Raw genomic sequence first — 21,836 nt, 5'->3', positions numbered from 1 at the left:
GTCCCAGGGTTTGTTCGGCGTGGCAGAGAGCGAGGCAGGCAGGCAGGCAGGCAGGAAGCGATGACAACAAGGCAATTCAAGGTGCAGGAGAAAAACAGGATCAGGCAAAAGTTCACAAGACTACATTAGTGGATGAGCCTCAGGTGTGCGGCAGGTAGCAAGGGAGAACCAGGTGGGTGGTGATTGCATGGAGCGCCACGCCCAGACAGACAGACACACACACATACACCAAGACAGGAGACAACACCCAACAGGGGACTCACAATACACAAGGAGGGGGATAACACAGGGGAAAACAAGGGAGACTAGCAGGATCATGACAGGTGCTCAGTGGGGGAAGAAGTACTCGCGTTCTTTACTTAAACCTGCAATAACTAACTTTTTGGCCACTTGGGCGCAGCGGGAACAAGTTGTGAACACAACATTGAGATATCACCGCCTTTTAAGTTGATATGGCTAACTTCTTAGCAAGCACTTGTTTTTTTTTACACATCCAGCACTTACAGAGCAACATTAGCATTCATTTGGAGTAAGGTACAAGTAAATTGTACCTTACTTGAGTCAATTACCTCTATTTCTTTTTCATATATATATATATGAAAAAGAAAAAAAATATATATATATATATATATAATTTTAAATGATTGTGCAAAAAGAAAAGACAAAAATTTCAGAAACTAAAATTCCTCTGTTAATGTTTTTTATCCACTGTGCTACTTTGCCTCATGGTCTGATTAGCAACGTGTTTCCCTTGCTTTTCTCTGAATATAAACAGGAATAGAAATTAGTTCATTAAGAAAACCCCATAGGCACTGAGGATCGCGTATAAACTCTCACTCACAGATTAGATTAGTTTTTCATTGAGTGAATGGGAAACTGTATTAATACTGTCAATATAAAAAAAAGCATCATAATCATTCCAAGTTGTTTATCCTGATTATAATATTCCGCTGTTATCAGACACCACCTGAAGTTGAACTACTCTGGCCCCGCCCATTCAGCGTAATATGCTAGCAACAAGCTCCTCTGTTCTTCTCTCATTGGTCGATTTTTGGATTTCCGCCATATTCAAAAACAGTCACGAGCCTCTGTTATTGTAGTAAGATTTATTGTTATTATTGAGTTTAAGTATTTCAGTAAGACGTAGTTAAAATCCCCCTGGTCCAAGATATTTCAAATGGGGGAAACCGGTGAAGTCCAACTTCCCGTTTCCACTTTAGAGAAACCGAAAAGACAACCGAGCTCCAGGAACTTGAAGAGGAAGTTTTCAGCTGGTGAAGATGAGTCTCCCCTCGCGAACAACAGCACGAGTCTGAGACGGTGAGTACAGCTTTTCCGTTCAGACTCTGAACGAAACTACTAACCCCAGTAAAACCGTGCCAAACCAGTCTTGGCTATTAGTCCGGGACAACTCAAAGTTGAGCTAACGGTGGCTAGCATGTTTTAGCCTCGCACATTGCTGCAATAAGGAGTAGCGTTACATTACTTAACGCTAGTGGTGTATTTTCTTTAAACGAAGGGTCTATAACTTGGAAATAGCCAAGTGAGTATGAGTAATAATTTCAAAGAAGCTACCAAATACGTCAAATACATACAATGTCTTTTACTGTGTGCAGATGTTTGCGGTTGCGTCAAAACGCCACAAGATGTCAGCAAAGGGCCACTGTTGCTTTATCTGCTTTCATTTGTATGCTTCCGTTAGGAATTTGAAATCTAGATGTAAAATCTTGTGTATTTCTAGTTAATGATGCCGTTATTTAGCTTAGAAATGCAGACAAGCCGTTCTGACATTAGTCCAATCTTCCAGTTTTGAGTGGGTTCTGGGTTTTACTGTACTGTCACAGCAGGGTTGACCATTATTATTCATTTTTATTCAAATGCACTGATATGTTTTTATCCTGTCTATCAGCTAATAATAATGTGTTTTAAGCCTTAACACAAATCTATGTGCAAAACAGGTTCAGATACACTAACCACATAGTAAATAAGAGGTTTAAAAAAAAAGTTTTATTAAAGGATAGGTTCACATTTTTCTTGTCTTAAAACAATACTCACATGCCCACCCATATTTGCATAAAAACAATTACTATATTTAGCTGTCCCTCCACTCTGCAAGAAAACACTGTCCAGTTAAAGAGAGAATTATGAAAGCCTAACTTTAGAAGATATCCGCTTCATGTGACTCCAGCTTCATATTAGCTTCAGCTCAACTTTAGGTTGCGTTTTTGCACAGAACTGTGGATTTTGTTCCCTATCTCTTACATTGGAGTTGTGCTAGGAAGGGATCACTTCACAGCCAATATTGAGAGCAGGAATGATTACAGCATATGGGCATGTAAGTATTGTTTTAAGACAGACTTGAATGTGTGAAAATTTGAACCTACCCTTTAAGTAAAACCCCTTAAAATAATTAACAGCAATGCCAGTTCCAAAATCAGCTGCAAAATTAATATTTGACTTATACAATATTGTCTTTTGAAAGCTGATATCCGGTGCATCTCGATTTATGGGGTGAGCTTTGACATTCCCGAGGCAGTACTCACAATAGTAAACCTAGTGTCTGAGCAGTGTTTTTCCAACCCTACCTTTGTAACTTCAGAGATGAGCAGAAAATGGAATGCTTTATGTACACTGTTATTCTGGATCCAGGCAACACAAACACTTATCATTGTCTTTCTAGGTAATGTCTTTACTTTTTTTGGCCATAAATGTGACCAGTTCTTAAATAGTGTCCCAGAGCTCATTTATATCAAGACAATGAGATTTATCTGGTAAGTTCTCAGACTAGGGGCTAATGTACAATAATAATAATCAATATGTTTCGGGATAAATACCCCTGCGAGCATTTTTAGATTCTTTTGAAAGGCTTTCCATGTTGTGTGCCAAAGTGCCCCAGCCCTGCCCAGTACTCAACTGGCTCTGCACACAAACATGGAAAAACATCACCCAATATTTGACCTCCATAACAAGGTTTATGGGAAAAAAAAAAAAAAAGTTGGATGAGTGAGAGAATATAAGGCTTGATTTCCCAAGAGAAATTGGCAGTGGAAATTTTCTTTTGAGTGGTCTTGTTACCAAACACGTGCAGAATACAACCAACATAAATAAACATGGTTGGTTCAAAGCTTGTGAACTCAGCATTGTAAGTTTATTGTCCATGTAAAGCACCAAGGTTAAAATATGACATTAAATGGGCAGAGAGTTGTATAAATAACACTTGATATAACATTAGTATGCACATGCTCCCTGTGAGATGATTTTATTAGCTGCTGCTTTACCTACCAGCATCATGAAAATGCTGTGTGTGAGTGTTCTTGTGTGTGTCTTCTATATTATCAGTAGAAAAGATACAGAATGACATGTGGCTGCAGGTGGGGTCAACGCTGGGATAGTTTCAGAGTGAGCCAGCTTCAACAAACAAGGGCAGGGCTAACTGGGATGCTAATCCACTGACTCATGAGCCGCACTTCCTTCGACACATAGGAGGACGTACAGGAGTAGAAAGGACCTTTGTCCCCTGTCTGGAGGCAGTGATGAATGTGTAGTGATATCAATCACGTTTTCATGAAAACATGCAGGGCCTATCAGCTTTTAGAACAGCTCATTGCATTGGAAACATGACGTTGAATAAGTATGCCTACAATAAGTCATTTTCTATAGAAATGGATATATATGACCTGATAATTTGCTAATATGTCTTCAATAGTAGTACGTATTCTGTAAATTGCACACAAAATAGGTAATAAAACCAACCAGATATTCTTGGCCGCCATTAAGCGGTTTGTAGTTGTAAGCAACTTACAAAGAGTAAACAGGTATATGGTTTCATTCTCAAAAACTTTTTGAAAGGATACAAAATTGTTGACGTACACACTTTGGCTGTTTAAAGGACTGAACTTGCAGGCCCATGGGATGATCTGACCAGCAACTAGGCCAGTGTTGGACCTTTAGTCTTTTACACACAATAGGGTTTGTACAAAGTTTGGAAAATGCTTAATTTTAACCATTTTGTTTTCGAGGTTAGAAATATGCTTGAATTTGAATGTACTCCTTGAAAAATGCTTGATTTTCAACATAATCTGGTGTTTCATCTACACAATCACACATGTATACCAAAATTCATTTAATATTTGAAATGAAACAATCCCATCATCATATTGTTTGTCTCCTGGTGTCTCACACCCGACGCGACCGGACCGGAGCCAGATTGACTGACGTGGGCGCCGAAATGAAAAGGGGCTGTTTTTCCGCTCTGTGTCTAGTGTAATCCCGGCGTCATGAGGGCAACCATCTGCTCTCAGAATGCGTGCGGCCTCTGACCTTTGACGTTGTGCGTGCATGCACACTGAGGGCAGCTAGCTAACTATTGTACCTGCACATCAGCTACTAGAGAACAGGTGGTTCTTGTTAGCGCTTTCGCAACATGCTAGGCTGTCGTTTTAATGACAACTGGCTGGCTAACGGAAAATATAAAAAATGGCTTCAGAGAGGAGCCACATTCATTCATAGCTAGATAATTCCTCTGTTTATCCCTTACTTTGGAACTTAGCAAACATTAAAGCTGAAGTAGGCAATATTTTTTCATTATAATTTTGGTTGGAATACCTAATTTTGACCATTGCATTTCACTAACAATATTCAATTGAAGGGTTCCTTTAAAACAAATGTGTCTGTGATAGGGTTGGGTACCATACTTGGTACTTTTTTAGGGTACTGACCAAATTACGTCAGTACTACCAAGTACCAATTCACGTTAAATCAATTGGTGCCAAATATCGGTACCCGAGAGCACATCTGGGTGATAGAGTAAAGTATAGAGAGAAAGCGAACTTACGTCACTCCTGCTGATATCAAGTCACAGGGACACGTGTGTGTGTGTGCATAGTGAGTATGTGGTTGAACTAGAGAGCGGCAGAAAGTGACTGTGACTGCGAGTGGTGCAGTGGAAAAGGTGAGCAGTGAAGCTGTTAATCTGGCAGTAAATGTACCATGTAGGTTACAGTTACAGTGCCGCCGTTGTTTGGTTCAGTGTAAAAAAGCAAAGCAGGCGTAATGACGGCTCTTCTTTACAGCAGTATTGCGGGATCTCTGTAAAAAGGGCTACTGACTCAGGGCAATGGCGAGGTGAAAGATGACTTACACTTTTCAAAACTCGAGGCAGACAACACTCGCTGCAATATTTGTAACGCGAACTGCAAAGCTGTCCAGGGCAACACGTCTAGCCTGAGGAACCACCTGGTCAAACACAAAATATATCTAAAAGCTGAAGAGGGTACTGTGTTTGGAAGCCAAGTCCCCCACAGCAGCCGCAGCTAACGTTAGCATGCCTGCAGCCAGCGCTGAAGAAGTTGACTTACCCTCCATGGATAACCTTTTAAGTGAGGCAGTGAGGTAAAATGTTTTAAATAAATAACAATGTTGAAATTGAGAAGTTTGGACTTATTTTTTACAACTGAAATAAAATTTTTGTTATTACAGAGAGAGTAAAGTACCGAAAAAAGGTACCGTAGGGTACCGGTACCGATTCCATGACCCATGTTTGCACAGAGTTTACAGAGTGACTCTGTACAAACATGGGTCATCCGGTTTCTAGGTGTCTTGGTTCCTCCCTTCCAGAGCCATGTAGAGAGGTGTGTGTTACACTATGTTACAACGGAGTATAGCAGACTACAAAACAAGCCAAAGGAGGAGGAGAAGAGAGAGAAACAGAGAGCGCTAAATAAAAACAGGGATCAGCCGTGGGTTAACGTCGGAGATGCATTTTCAAGACCGTGAAAGCGGAAGTGGAATGTTTGTTGCAAGGTAATTAGTTTCTATGGCTAGCCTGCTGTTAGGCTCGCTGCGGGAGTGGGCTGAAGATCGATACAGAGGTTGCCGTGTATGGAAGTTTTATTGGACTTTATTAGTTGTAACCCACAGAAGACAATCCACTAATGTGTACCAAAATACACAAATATTTCACTATCCACAAACGTGTTTTTGAATTTGTTTTGTGTAAAGTCAAATCTAGAAAAATACTTAGCGATTTGCAAATATGTATAATGTGGATCCATTTTTAAACGCAAAATGGGTTTTGCACATTTGTGGATTTTTGTCCAATTTGTACCGCAGCAAATCTGTAGAAAAAATACACAAATATGTACCATAATACACAAATATCTCACTATCCACAAACATGTTTATAAAAACAGAAGGACATGCAGAGGTTTTATTCTGAGCTGACTTGATGCTGTGTAATATTTGAATGTGAGGGCAAATACCGCTGTTCAAAAAAATGACTGACTGCATAAAAGCGGTAACTAGTCCTGAGTAACAAACTAATATCCAACCAGGATTTAGATTCTGACAGTAAACCTCATTAAACCTAATTAATGCGCTTCGATACAGACTGAATGAATGAGGAAATGAAACAGCGTGTCTGGCTCTGTAATAGGTAGGAGACGCGGAGAAACTCACGGTTGTCTGAAGAAAACCTGCCAGTGAGCAGGCTAGGTTCAGAGTCAGTTACCATGGTAACTGATCTCAAGTTACCTGTCTTTCTGGAACTGAAGACCCAGAGTTTCCCTCAGGGTTTTCACTAAAGCCGCTTTCTGAAACAGGGCCCCAAACTAAATGATCAAACATGAGCTAGCTTGTACACCACTGCCACAGCTCGCTAACACTAATGTTAGCAAACTGTAGGTAACGCCAGTAAGTAAGTAAGCAAGCACAGCACAGCACACTCACCTGGAGATGACAATGATGAACCCAATCCTGAATCACAACCTTTGGCTTAAATAAAGATGCTCCACCTTGTCTTTCACCTTCTGATAGAAGCCGGCTTGTTTTCTCCTGTTGTATTCTTGTTCAGCCTTCTTCCAGTAGCTTACAGACTGTAGTTCCGTCAGCTCATGTGAGGGAATCTCGCCAACTGCTGGTGTAGCTAGTAACTGCATCTCAATTTACAGATTCCTTTTCACAGATCTGCTGCAGTACAAATTGCACAAATAAATAGGAGGGAAGTCACAAATGTCACGTGGCCCGCAAGCTGACAGGAATAATAATAATAATAATAAAACTTTATTTATAGAGCACTTATCAAAACAAAGTACAAAGTGCTTCACAACAAGAGAAATAAAATACCACAGTGAATGACGAGATATAAAGAAATAAAATACACAAAAGCAATAAAATAAACAGTAAAATAAACAGCCAGTTCAGGTAAATCAGGATATGCTTTCAGATAAAAATGACACTGACTCAGACAACCTAATTTCTTCGGGCAAGTTGTTCCAGAGCCTTGGGGCCCCCTTAGTTTTCATCCTGGACTCAGGAACAGACAGGAGACCCCTGCCCGAAGATCTCAAACTACGTGAAGGTTCATAAGGGATTACAAGGTCTAAAATATAATCTGGGGCCAGGCCATGAAGAGCCTTAACTCAGCGTACTAAGGTCAGTGGGCTTGACAGGGAGGTACAACTGCGTGTCATCCGCATAACAATGAAGAGAAATACCATGTCTGCGCATTACATCACCCAAAGGAAGCAATCTACAAAATCCGTTTCACATGTAAAAATGGATCCACAAATAAATATCACTTTACATGTATTTAGTGGTGAAGCTAAACTAAAAAATACATGTTTGTGGGTAGTGAGGTATTTGTGTATTATGGTACACATTTGTGGATTGTCTTCTGTGGGTTACAACTAATAAAGTCCAATTTTAAAAAAAAAAAAAAAAAAAAAAACACTTCCATAGCCCTATTCCTAATTGACCACTGCTAATAAGTTCTACATCCATGGTGCTAAAGGTAACACTACATGCCATATGTGCAATGCTGATATCTAACCAGGCCAACTAAATGAAGCTAACTTAGCAAAAATAAGCTAACGAACATTTCTGTGGCTATCCCGTTGTTAGCCTCGCCTCTGTTTTTAATTTAGTACTTTCTTTTTCTCTCTCTTCTCCTCCAAGGTCTTCCTTCTTTTGGCTTGTTTTGTTGCCTACTATACGCTGTTATTAGGTAACAACATTTTGTGGCAGTGAATGTCGCTTTCACCTCCTTTTTAATGATGGCTCAAGTGTCCCAGTAAGTTGTGACAGTGAGCCAGCATAAACAATACCAGGACCCTGAAACTGAAGCAGCTAAATGGAATTCAGCCATCATTCAGTTCAGTATTTACACCTGTGCTTTTCCTACTGTCACATGTCAAAAAAGGACTGTTGAATTCAAAGTGTATAGACAACTACTGTATTTTTTGAAAGGTGTAGGTTTGGATTTTGTTTCCCCTTAATAATAACAACATTCATTTAAAAACGGCATTTTGTGTTTACTTGTGTTATCTATGACTAATATTTACATTTTTTCAATGATCTGAAACATTTAAGTGTGACAAACATGCAAAAAAAATAAGAAATCAGGAAGGGGGCAAACACTTTTTCACGCCACTGTAAAGTCAGTAAAGCGGAAGAGCGGTTACAGCATGTTTATTTGTTGCAGGCACTCATCTCTCACAAGAGATGCCAGGAATGAGCTAATTCCTTGGAAACCTGATGATGTAACAATTGTTAGTGCGTATGGCCCAGCCTGGCTCTTGGGCCAATGTCTGCCATTTCTCAGCGACATGTCATGAATCGCAATTCCCCTCTGGAAGCTCTGCTCATTTCACAGAAGCCTCTGCCTTGCCAACCCTGCTTCTCTGTTAAGTAATCAGTGGCTTCATGTTTCAATGACGCTTTACTAGCTATATTATGTCTTTACACTGAGTGACTCACTGTGATTGTAGGTGAATTATTTGAAATCTTAACTTGAAATAAGCTAAATGGATGATTTCCATAGAAGTATTTACATGAGTGTTAAAAGAAATTATGTTCCAAAGAGATGGTTTTCCAGCAATATACTAAATCCAGAGTGGGCAGATTTTTGACAAAGTTTGACATCTTTCATTGCCCCTTTTTAAAAAGGTAATAAAAAGATAATAACACAAAGGTTAGCCCCCAAACCTGCAAATTAAAGCAAACATCGTGAAAACTTGAAAGGAAATGGCGTTCCACCAAGATTTTTGTTTCGTCTGGCAAGACGGTCTTAAAACACATAGGAAGGCCCTCCGTAATGCCAGAGCAGCCTACTACTCATCATTAATAGAGGAAAATAGAAACAACCCAGGTTTATTTTCAGCACTATAGCCAGGTTGACAAAGAGTCACAGCTCCATTGAGCCATATATTCCTATATCCCTCAGTAGTAATGACTCCATGAGCTTCTTTTAATGACATTTTAATTATTAGAGACAAAATTAATCACTTCCTGCCCTCAACCAGCAGCGATTTAACCTTAGACAGGAACCTTAAAAACAAATGTAAAATCTGATATATATTTAGACTGCTTTTCTCCCATCAACCTACTCCAACAGCAATTTCTTCATCTAAACCATCAACCTGACTCTTAGACCCCGTCCCAACTAGGCTGCTTAAAGAAGTTTTACCTTTAGTTAGCATTTCTTTACTAGATATGATCAATCTGTATTAACAGGCTATGTACCACAGTCCTTTAAAGTAGCTGTTCAATTCAGTTTTATTTAGCGCCATTTCATAACCGAAGTTATCTCATTGCACTTATTGCCAACACTGCCACATTGCCAACTATAGACCTATATCTAACCTTCCTTTTCTCTCTAAGATCCTTGAGAAAGCAGTCGCCAATCAGTTGTGTGACTGTTGTTATTGTACTTGGCCCCAAACACCTCCGAAACTCATTATCTAAAGATATAGTTACTCTAGATGGCCAGGCCTCCAGCACCACCGTAAGGAACCTTGGAGTTATCTCTGACCAGGATATGTCCTTTAACTCCCACAGAAAACAAACTTCACGGACTGCCTTTTTTCACCTACGTAACATTGCAAAAATCAAGCACATTTGGTCTCAAAATGATGCAGAAAAAAATAGTCAATGCATTTGTTACTTTCAGGCTGGATTATTGCTTAGTATTATATAACCAATCAGAACAACAAAACCTGCGACGTTACGTAGCGCTGAGAAACTGGGCGGTGCTTGGTCTGTTTTTCAAGCAAGAAAATAATGGCGGCCTGGTCACAAACTTTCTCAAATTACGGCTAAACGGTACATTAAAATTTGTTTCTGAAAACATTTGAGGAATCAGGTCCCAGTTTGGGTTCGGGAGACAGACACCATCTCCACTTTTAAGAGCAGGCTTTGATAAAGCTTATAGTTAGGGCTGGTTCTGGTGAGCCCTGAACCATCCCTTAGTTATGCTGCAATAGGCCTAGGCTGCATTTCATTAGTAGTTCCACTTGCCCTTATTTATTCACTTACCATCAGCCCTTGGTATTACGTAACAGTATACGTTGCACAGAGGCCACGTGGAGAGCAGAGAGAAAATGTGCGGGGGATTTAAATGGAACGCACCTGCCCTTGTATACTTTCAGCCCAAACTATCATGGGTTGACTGCCAGTTGTAGGTTTAAGGCTATAGGCCTACTGCTTTGTACAAATAATCAAAAATACCTGCAGGCTCATTTCAATGAGGCAAAGGTGTCATCTGGGGATAATTGCAATACGTAGGCACTTTGTAATTAGCTGCATTAGTTTCTGATTTAGAAATTTCTGTTTTTGATCTGTTTCATGATTATCATAATTATTGCTACGGGTTTATGATATCTTGCAAAACAGCAATTTTCCATGCGTTTACAGATAATGTTGGGAATAAAGAAATCACACAAGCTAAACAGTACAACAATCCAAGTAAATATTAACTGCAATTAGTTATGACATTTTTCAGTAAAATATAAAGCTATCAATTAGGTTTTTCATAAGAATCTGCTAATTAGGCAACAGGAGTTTTATGTACATTACTGCCACCTAACCATGGATGTATTTTCTTGTACCAAATGCATGACAGCAATACTTAGTGGGTGATATACACCTGGAGTGACCATCGTTGTTCCCTCAGCCCTCCGAGGGTCGATCACACCAAGTTCACTTCAGTTTTTCAGACAAATGGAACGACACTTATGATGGCGGTGGGGATTCCCTGAGGGCAAGTGCTGAGGGGAAGTTAACAAGGGCAGGTTGAACGACTAATGAAACGCAGATATTAGCTTATTGCATATCCTCCGATATCGGTATTGGTGTATGTGTCAGCCGATAAGTAACAACAAATTGTAGTACAGAAATGCCAAACAAGGTTTGCGATAATTTGGGAAACGGCAGATTTTTAAATCAGTATCTGCCTCAAAAATCCAGTGTCAGTCAGGCTATAATAGATACCTAATATAGCAACCTACTGTATATATCACTTTCTTGGTGTCCATGCATTTTCTTCTCACAGAATCTGTTCATTATTTCAATCTTCCAGTAAACAGTAATCACAGTTTAATTTTATTACATAACCTAATTCTCTCAGATAATAATTTAGACCATGTAAAATAGGAGATTTTTTTTCTTTTAACAATACATAATTGGTAAAGCTTATTATGTTTATTAATACTGACCTCACCAGATGCAATGGTTAAAATGCCATGCCTCAGTTGGGTTTGACCTTTCCCCTTTTGGGTCATTACCTAATGTGTTGTTTTTGTACTTAGGCATGTATGAAATACTGGAAATTTTTTAGAGATGTTATAATTCATAATCCATTACATGCATAAATGTATGCTTTTTCATGTGTGAGTTCCGATTCTTATACTTCTGTGTTACGTTGTCACTTAACTCGAGTGGGTGAGGATGCACAGAGAAAGCATAGGCCAAGATATTTGAAAAACAGACAGTAAACAAATTGTTTACATCACATATTTGCATCTGTTCAATTCGCCATTTACCATTTATTCCACTTTTTGACAACAATTTTAAGTTTCTTTATTATTCACTTGAATGATAACTACTTTCATTGTACTAGACTGTACATGTAGGACTTTGCTCAAGGACACTTGGACTGGGCATGTGGTTGTGGAAGACACATGGAAACTGACAAATGGACACCCCTTAAGTTCATAATAATGCGCATTCCTAATTTAAATTTTAATTAAAATGTCTTAAAGAGAAAGAGCTTGGTCTTTATTGAGCATCAGCCCACACAGATTTTAGTCACAGTGCATTTCAGAAGCACAAACGCACCCTGATGTTTCAGAGATATTTGTCAGAACTGTAAAAACCAAACCTCAGTGAAGCTAACCAACTCTCCCACATTTTTCCCATGACCGCTCCATCCACTGGTTAGTAAAACATGGACTTTTATATTTTAGTTAGTTATTTGATGCTTGTATCTAGGGAGATTAGGGGTGTTTGCAGATTGAATGTCAGTTCGTAGGTCATCAAAACTGCAATTGACCGCTTTTAAGGTGCATCAAAACCACAGGGCTGTGACAGCATTTATGTGTTTTGTCATAAGGTGTACATCACCCCAGATGGAGAAGTGAACTAGTTGGAAACTCCTTAAAATGTTGACGTAAATCAGTGGGAACCTCCTAATGTAGTCACCGAACTGTTAAGAGTGTTATGAAGTAATGTGAATCAAGTGTATGATAAGAGATACAGACCATTTTGATCTTTTTGTTCAGCATTTCAAACTACAATTGGGACAGCTGACCATACTCGATTTTGAATCTGATTTTGTGGGGTAGATCTGACATCTTTTAACAATCAAGTAGTACATGACCTACTCTAGAAATTTAAAGATTGACTTTTTGAGTGGCCAAATGGGGGGTTGAGGACACCTCAACAGGACAAACTGTTTCCAGTGAATTCAGAGCTTTGACAGTTAAGTCTGAGCAACACCTGCATGACCTCTGACCCCTGACTTGCCTCCAGGACACCCAGGGAGTTTCTCATTTTCCTTCTCTTTAGCTATTGTTGTTATTCCACAACACATGCTGTTTTTCCAAAACACCTTACAGTAGCATCAGTGCATATATTTCCAACATGGGTGGTCCCAACTCTTAACCTAACTTAAATGATTAGTGTGTGTTGGTGCTCGGTTCAACCCACTGAGCTCCACTGGACCTAATTTCCCATTTTTCCCCTCTACTTGTTGGGTTTCATTTTATTGTCTCTTCTCCAAACATGTCTGTGATATCGCTTAGCTTAATAGGCTACAGAATGTTAAACACTTCTGGTTTGTGGTCATATATGAGCATAATTTCTGTGTTTTTGCACTAAGGTTCCCATAGATCACTTGTTAACCACTGAGAGTGGCTAGTGGGGTTTTTTTTTTGTCTTCATCCATAGTGGATACTCACAGTTAATGTCAGCTCCCCAGTTCTGTTCTATTTGTGCCACACAAACTGCTGTTGCTGTTACTAAACCATAAAACGCCTTACTTCCTGTGCAGCATGGGGTTTTTCCCAATCGTTACAGGACAACTAGGTTGCGTTCAAGGCTGCCAATCATATCATATTTTTTTCAACTTTGATCAACACCTTAGCATGTCTCCACTATAAATAGTGGACACGGTCAATGGCGTTCAATGTTGCTGAAGTACAAATGCTTTATCATAGTGAAATACTGTAAATGATTGCGTAGCCTAAACTAAGACTGGAACAAACTATTATTTTCATTGTCAGTTAATCTGACCATTATTTTCTCGATTTAGGTGAATGTCTATTAAATGTAAAAAAAAAAAAAAAAAAAAAAAAAAAAGCAAAAGATGCCCCTCGCAACTGAGAAAAGCAGCAAATCATCACACCTGAGAAGCTGAAACCAGAGAATGTTTTTCATTTGTTTGAAAAATATCTGTTGATCGACTAATAAATTAATTAACTAACCGTTTTAGCACAAGCCCCAGCCCGCTGTTACGAGGTGTCGAGCAGAGAGAAAGGGTACAGTGAGTGCTGCAGCTGCCTGCAGTACTGACAGTAGATGGACAGTTGGCTGTGTCACTGGATAAATGCCACCTGAGTAACTGTAGTAGAGGGGCTGTATGACTGGAATGACTCAGCCTTACAAGCAGCACTTGCCGGACACACACACAGAACAAGTGTTTCTGGGCAGCTCAGCATTCTCCGGATGCTGATGCCTTTTTAGGTCCCGCCATCTAAGGCCCCAAGACATACATCTTCAATATTATCAACTGTTCTGACACCATTTATGATCTTGTGTAAATCCCAGATTGGATTATGAAAGCTGAGCAATGTAGGAGATTTTGATTCATCGTGCTGTCATCTCTGCTGAGTGTGATGCACTATTGTTGCCTGATAGTTGCTTTAAACATACTCCACAATGTCCTAACATTTCATCTTTTGTTTGCATTTTCATATGAGTTAAATTGTGGTATCTGCATTCATTAGAAATGTAGTTTTCCTTGATATTTTTTAAAACTTGTGACACAAATTCTGCCCACCAATGATGTCCATTTTTAAAAAGGTTCAGGCTTTGTTTTTTATCAACAAAAACCATACCGATAAATGCTATATAACAGGACACAGTTCCCTCTTTCTGCAGTCTGTGTCAAGTACTTAGTTTCATAAGTTGCACAGTCACTTAGCCTTATACGGCAGTTGTGAGACACACTTTTCATTGAAAGTATTTCATCAACGTGAAATAGTGTTTCAATAAAAATTTAATTTATTGTTGGTACAATACAGATCTGAAGGGCTGCTTTGATGTTCTTCTTGCTGTGTAACCATCCATTCACTGTGCGTGATGTTTTGTGTAATTGTCCTTAATGTGGCCTTACCCGGCCTAACCTTGTAATACTTTGACAATCACACAAGATAAGTTTCATAGTATGTATGGCTGGTTTGTGGGAGTGTTCAGTCTGTACAGCCCCACTGTGGAGGCCCAAAAAACAGCAAAGCTGTCCCCTGCCAGAAAATCCCAACAAAAAGAGACATTAGGGCTATGTCCAAATCTTTGGGAGGGAGGAAGGTGTGGGATAAAGGACTCCTCCTTCAAATCTCACAGGGGTCTTAGGTCTAAGGACAGCTTTGTGGTTGTTGAGGCTTTGAGGAAGTGGACTGGGGTCATCTACCCCTTCCCTCCCTGACTGGAAGGATCCTTATCTGTCAGTCCTGGTCTGACTTGGAGGACAGTGCTGTGGCTACACCATGCTTAGGCTGTGGTAGGTAATGGGAGGTGAATGTTTTCTCAGGACACCACTGTTCCCTGAGTCACAGTTCCCCTCTTATGAATGCTTTGAACTCACCCTCGTCATCAGCTTTACTCACCCTTTGACTGGGACTTTAGGTCAGAGTGGACTCCACTGGTGGTTTAAATTGATCTGGTGCTTCTTAAATATTCTCATGATTGCTTCTGAGTCATGTTTGTTCACAGTGGTGGATTTTGAGGGATTACCTTTTGTTATGGCATTCAGGACAAAGTAGCACACTCAGTGGTGCAGGCCCTCTAGATGTTGGTTTTTGTAGCTGAGGATGCATTGTAGTTCTGTTGTAATTGTGACCCTCCCCTCTGGTATTGTTGTTGTTCAGGTCACTGCGAAGAGGAAGCTCCTTCACCTTCCTCACCCCAGGACCACAATGGGACTTCAGTCTGGTGAGTACAGGCCTCATATTTCCCAGTTTGCAGATCATAATAAGCCACCTGCAAGACACAAACACATAGTTTGGCGAGTTTATTACTAATCAAAATAACCTACAGCAGAGTGGTGACTGTCAGCAGAAAGAGAAAAAGAAATGTGCCAGGTGGTCCATAGCCAAGACATCAAGTGCCAAGCAGCAAGAGTTTTATTTACTTTATATACAATATAGAGTACTTGCATGATGTATGCATTTTTTATACACATTTACTGTCTGCCCATTTCTCCAAGCTGGCTTTTGGCTCACTTCTGTCCTGTCGTGCAAACTGGGAGTACACTTGAGCACCGCTTCCCGTGTTTTGGCTTTAAATCTCGCCTCTGCATTTTCACCAAAGATAGATCCCCCAAAGATAAATAGATTCTTTTGTTGTACCCTTGGCTCTGTTAATGTTTATTTCATTTGGTCAAAAATGTATGACTTTTATAACTCTAACTCTAACTAAAGAAAGTAAATCTTTTGGGGTGTGAAAGTGTGTGTGGGGGGGGGGCAGTGTCGTAGCAGTAAAACACAATGATTGCCCACAAGCACTAGCATTTTTTCAACAAATCAAAATAACCAAATAATACATGAACAACAAGACATAGTGTGCCCTGAAAACCTATTTTCTCAATCAACTTCTTATTACGAGTGATGGGGTTCTACATGGACATACTATATTCTGCCAAATTACAACAGTTTTGGTTATTTAACACTAGAGATTTTTGTATTTCTGTTTTTCAAAGGGCTCTTCTCACTGATTTGAAGTGGGTGGGCCTCAATTCACAAAACAGGTGATGTTATGTATTTCCCGACCAAGGTGTTTTGGCCCCGATCCCAGTCAGAGTCCTTTTTAATATTGGGTCTCTGCCGATACAAGTCTGATACGATACCTATATTTACCTGTAAAGTTTATTAAATATGTATCCGACACATTGGTGTAACTGCTGTGGCCTTATAAATTCTGCCCACCTTATTTTGCACAAGCTACTTGATCCAAATACTTGAGGGCCCGATTCAAAACTATAAAGTTTATAAGCTTAAAATATAGATATGATATAAATGAAAGTTTAACTGAGAGAATACAACTCCTGAAACCGACGTGACGTGATCCTCTAGAGAAAAGATGTACCACTCTGCCGGATTTGTTAGTCCACTGTATAGTGGTGTTACAGAGAGATACAGAGCTTCTTTTACCTTCATAAACAATGTTTGGCTGAATAGAGACACCGGCTTGCAGAGAGCACACAAACCCATCAACAGCCAAGTTTTGAATGCAATGGATTTGACATTAGACAGCTGATATGACCTGTTGCTGGTGGTGTTTGTCATTTTAACCGGTGAAAACGACGGTCAGCGCCGGCTAAAAATGAGAAGCTGCTTGCTGAATGTTTTGTACATTGTACTTTGCTAGTAAGAGAGGAGAAATAACTGCTTTGTTACCGTTGGAGATTAGCAAATCTGTGTATTTTGCCAACCCCAGTGTCAGAACAAGAGTCATTCACTGGTGCGATCAGTTGCCACTGTCGCCAAGTGCTTGGTCATAGTGGGAATTGTTGTCTCTCTGTAAATAATATTATAAAGAGTACAGTCTAGACCTGCTCTATAGGAAAAGTGCAATGAGATAACTGTTATGAATTGGTGCTATATAAATGAAATTGAATTGAATCAAATAATTTTTCACATTCACACGCTGCAACACGGGGGTGCTGAGGTTACAAAACACAGAAGAGTACAGTAAAGAAAGAATCAGATTTTGAGCGGCTGTATTCTAGCCAATACTGATCCATTAAAATATGCCCGTATTGATACCGATCCTTAGGATTGACTCAGGACATCCCAAGTTATAAATAAATGCTTATTAATTTGAAGAAAAAATTCAATGCATCAGTGAAAAAAGGTATGTTGGGGGCTACACAGAACAAGGAAAACAAGACTATTACATTGTTATTGTTATTATGCATATGTTCACAGGAAAATTACTTTATGTAACAATGTGGCTGAGATATCTGATTACAGGTGAGGGTTGTGCTCAGTTTGTGGGCATGCCTTTGTGCAAATAATGTGTGTTGATAATGAGTATGAGTGTATGAAAAATGATAAAACAAGAAAAGGAGAAATATTAAAGAAAAATACAAAATTGAAAAAAAACAACTCTGACATTATACAGTAACTTCATCCAGCCTGATAAATAGTGTCTGAGTATGGTTAAGGAGCCGGCAGAAAGATTGCATTTAACAATGGTTGTTGGCACCAATCAGCGCCTGTAGCACTGTTTGAGATTTACAGACTTCTTGACACAAGGTATGACGGTGACATTTCAAGTTATTGTGCTCTATGACTGCATTGTTGCAAGTGCAGCTCTAATTGGAAAGTCATTGCCCCGTGGAGAGTACTACCCATCCAAAATCTTGGCCTTGTTTCACTAAGGGCTGCTAAAGATCTGGATCTGGCCTCTATAGTCAACCTTCATAGTAATCACCAGCACGATACCTTGGTTTTAGAGCGCTATCAGTGAAATGAAATCTATAAACTTTGCTCTACATTCCAGGCTAGCTTTCCCCTTGGCAACTCCCAGCACAGAGCGTGTATTTTCCTCTAATACCTCACCGAGGAACTATGATGACTGTTATGTGGCTCCCTCATGGCTGAACAAGGCCTGTTCATGTAGCCAAATGTTGGATAAAGGAAATCCAGCCTGCTCCGATTTCTTATCCCTCCATATTAGAGGAACATAATGGCCTACAAAACGCTGCTGTCTCTAATAGACTGGCCTGCTGGTGGTTTACAGTCAGCCTTAAATGAGAAGAGCAGATTAGAAACAGAAAAGAGCGAACAGATTAGATGGCAAGCAGAATGACGAGTGTGGAGGCATTTCAGGGTTTACAGCTGCCTGAAACACAATCCATTGCTCATCTGAAGGCAGAGGAGGAGAAATAAAAGCAGGGTTAGCGAGAGAAGGCCAATGGCTCTTTATCTCGTGCCAGCCTACTGCCTTTGATTTGCAAACATGGCTCATCCACCAAAAACCATGTGGACCTCGTTAGCTCCCCCTTTCAATTCACTCCCACCCATTTTATCTGCCATTTATAAATCTATCAAACAGCGAGCGATTTTAAAAAAAAAAAAAAAAAAAAAAAAAAAAATCCTGGAAGTGTCTTTGTCTCATTGCCCCTCTTATCTTAACCCTGCCACTTTAAGCTTGACGGTTTTGCCAAGGCTTTGAATAAAGTTTAGCCAGGTCTCTGGGCTTTGAAGTGGTTAGGAGGAATGTTTTTAGCCCTGGCTGGAGCAGGACTAGGTATAGGTGGGGGTGCATTGGCCCATAGGCAAACCTTGGAAGCAGGTGAGGCGAGAATTCCCCAGGCGCCTGGTACATTCTCTGACTACATCAGGTACGAGGCCTCGAGGGGCTTTCTGTCATGGCGAGAATGTGAGTCAGGTTTCCAGCCCAATGCCAAGGTGGAGCAGATCAAACCAGACTGCCATTTGGTGGAATGTGACGCTAATTAACAACAGCGAGAGTCAGATTCTGATTATTCTGTCTCTACAAGCAACAAGTTCAGGCGGCCAGAAACGTCAGCCTCAAGAGTGGCCTGTCTGATAAGCAACATTCCAGCTTTAATCAGATGATGTGATTTTAATATGGCTGTCAGCTGCTGAGTCGCGTCAGGCTTTTCACTCAAACATTGATAATTATTGTGGGAAGGCCTCGCCAGTATCAACAGCAATTTATATTCAAACTAAGACGGACTTCTTTAACCACTAACTGTCTGAAGATTCTTCAACATTTCAAAGAGAGCAGAATTTATATCACTGAACCCTTGATAACACATAATGCATCCAAGGTGTTGCTCTCTAGTGGATGTTCATCCATTTTAATGAGAACCTAGTACAGCTGTATCATCCTTCTGCAGATACATCGCACTTTGTTGTTGCATTGCAGCTGTTCAATGTCTTGGACTCATGCCTCTTAATAGTTGATAACACGTGTTAAGTAAAATTAAATTTTTGCCTGTTTTTACTAGCTCTCTGATGTTTTACAGGCTAAAGACAGGGGATCATAAATGTATGTTGTAATGCTGCAGTCAGTGACCATGTCTGTTCAGTTTGATCTAACTTCAATGGAGACACAAGATCCTCGAGTCTAAAACATGCAGTTATTCTCTCCATCAGGACCAAAAACCTCACACCACAAAGCCAGTTTCTTTCCGTCTGCTGCTGGCCTCATCAACAAGGCCCCGGACCCCCACCGACACCTCATATTCACATTTGAGAAGCTGGAACCAGGGAAAGTTTCTTAATTTTAGCTTAACAAAAGACTTAAACAATGAATCGATCATCATTAACATTAATTTTCTGTTGATCGACTAAAAGGTTAATCTGTAGTTCAGACATGAACATGGCACTGTGTTTAAAAAAAATGAGCCACTTGTTTTAAGGCTTATCAGACGCCAAAATACTCCACAGTGTTTTATAATACTATGAAGAAGGATTTTACAACTCTGGAAGGTTATCGTTAGGAATCAATTTAGCCTCCATCTCAACGATTGAGAGGGAAAGGTTCACATTCGTTCACTTTACAAAATACTGTCCCAGGAATGTGTGCCAATGCCGTGCAATTCTGGATGACATTACGTACGTCAACTGCCTCAAACTGTTACACGAGCAACTCTGCCAAAGCCTTTAATGTTTACATTTGATTTGCTGACACAAACAAGGCTCTCTGTCATGTTTTTGTTTGTTTTTTTTAGCTCTCTCTTTCTTCCTCCACCTCTTCCTGTCATACAGTAAATATTTATCTTCCGTTTCACCAAACTGTACGAGTTAAAGGCCCCACATTATGCTCATTTTCAGGTTCATACTTTTATTTTGGGTGTCTACTAGAAAATGTTTACATGCTTTAATGTTCAAAACACATTATTTTTTTCATGCTGTCCATTGCTCCAGCACCTCTATTCACCCTCTGTCTGAACACTCCATTTTAGTACCTGTCTCTTTATGGCCCCCTTCCCTAACAGCCCACTTTCTTCTGATTGGCCAACTTCCAGGAGTGGGCAGCAACTAGCTGGCACAGCACTAAAATGAAGTGTGGTGGTCTGTGTATGCGAGACTAGGCAGCAACCTCATCCTCTTGCCGGTGTGCTCAACGGCATATGACAGCTACCGTAGCTTTGTAAATAGCAATATGGGGCACTGAATGTGATCAATTTTCTGTTTATCAGAGTAAATGAGACGAGAATTAGGTTGGAAAAAGCGATAGACACCGCAGCGGAGTGTTTCTGGGGGCCAGGCCTCACTGATCACAGTACAAAAACACTTTAACTGTACTATAGCACACTATAACTTTACTCGCTGATTTTGGTGAATCTGAATTTTATAGATAGATAGATAGATAGATAAATAAATCGGGCTTTTATGCCTTTATTTGAGAACAGCTGAAGAGAGACAGGAAAGGGGGGTAGGAGGGGGAATGAAATGCAGCAAAGGGCCCGTGCCGCTGTGGTTAGGACCCAGCCCTAGTAAATGGTGCGAGTGCTCCACCAGGTGAGCTACCAGGGCACCCCTGAATTATATTTTATGGAGACAATATTGTCTGGTTTTACCTCTGATGTCCTCCGGCTGCTCTGCCTCAACTCTCGGTGATTCACAGAGTTTCCTGATGGACAGATAGCTTGTTGTTAGCGGTTACTTTGGCCACTAACTACTGCTGCCGTGCAGCTAGCTGTCCTATTAGCTGACTCTGCCCGGACTGGAAGCTCGGAGCTCCGCGGTGTGTTGGTGTTTACACCTCTAGTACAGGAGCTTTGGACAACCGGAAGCGCTGGTGCTCTGAGCTCCAAGTCTGGGCAGAGTCAGCTAATAACCGCAGCTACAGTTAGCAGTAGTTAGTGGTTTTTAACAACAAGTAAAGCTATCTGTCCTTCAAGGATCTCTTCAATTTACCGAGAGGAGAGGCAGAGCAGCCAGAGGACATCAGAGGGAAAACCAGAAAATATTTATCTTTCCTTCACAACCGAAAAAGCAATGACCGCTTGGTGTTGTGTTGTTAATAAAGTTAAAACAACAAAAGAAAAAGGTTGGACGGTGGGCCGTACTGCGGCCACTGGGGCGGTGACTGTATAGTATAGTTGTGACATCATAACAATGCTTCTTTGAACATCCAACCCATGTTATCATGGTAATATGAAATTGTGTTATTGTTTGAATGTGGCAGACAGCAGAACAAGCCTCAATCAGCAGGCTGGTATCTAAAGACAGAAAAGTAAAACCCCACATTGTCTGTCTGAAAGTGTTGAAACTTGTGTAGCATTCGTGGCTGTTCATTTGGCT

General features: G+C 40.3%; 1 protein-coding gene across 2 annotated transcripts in view; it reads left to right on the top strand.

The window, feature by feature from the left end:
- The first annotated feature begins 1,046 nt into the window (after nt 1-1,046).
- Nucleotides 1,047-21,836, top strand: part of net1 (neuroepithelial cell transforming 1) — a 40,197-nt gene continuing 19,407 nt past the window's right edge. The window contains exons 1-2 of one of the 2 annotated variants that reach the window (XM_044187034.1): nt 1,047-1,320; nt 15,420-15,483. In XM_044187034.1, coding sequence (XP_044042969.1) covers nt 1,178-1,320; nt 15,420-15,483 — 207 coding nt within the window. In that variant the 5' untranslated portion in view covers nt 1,047-1,177. Of the gene's footprint in view, nt 1,321-15,023; nt 15,053-15,419; nt 15,484-21,836 lie in introns of those variants that run through there. The other variant, XM_044187035.1, reaches the window with a different exon arrangement.

This window comes from Siniperca chuatsi, linkage group LG23 (genome assembly GCF_020085105.1).
Source record: "Siniperca chuatsi isolate FFG_IHB_CAS linkage group LG23, ASM2008510v1, whole genome shotgun sequence".
Taxonomy (NCBI): Eukaryota; Metazoa; Chordata; class Actinopteri; order Centrarchiformes; family Sinipercidae; genus Siniperca; species Siniperca chuatsi.
This window is presented reverse-complemented; position numbering and strand designations above follow the sequence as displayed.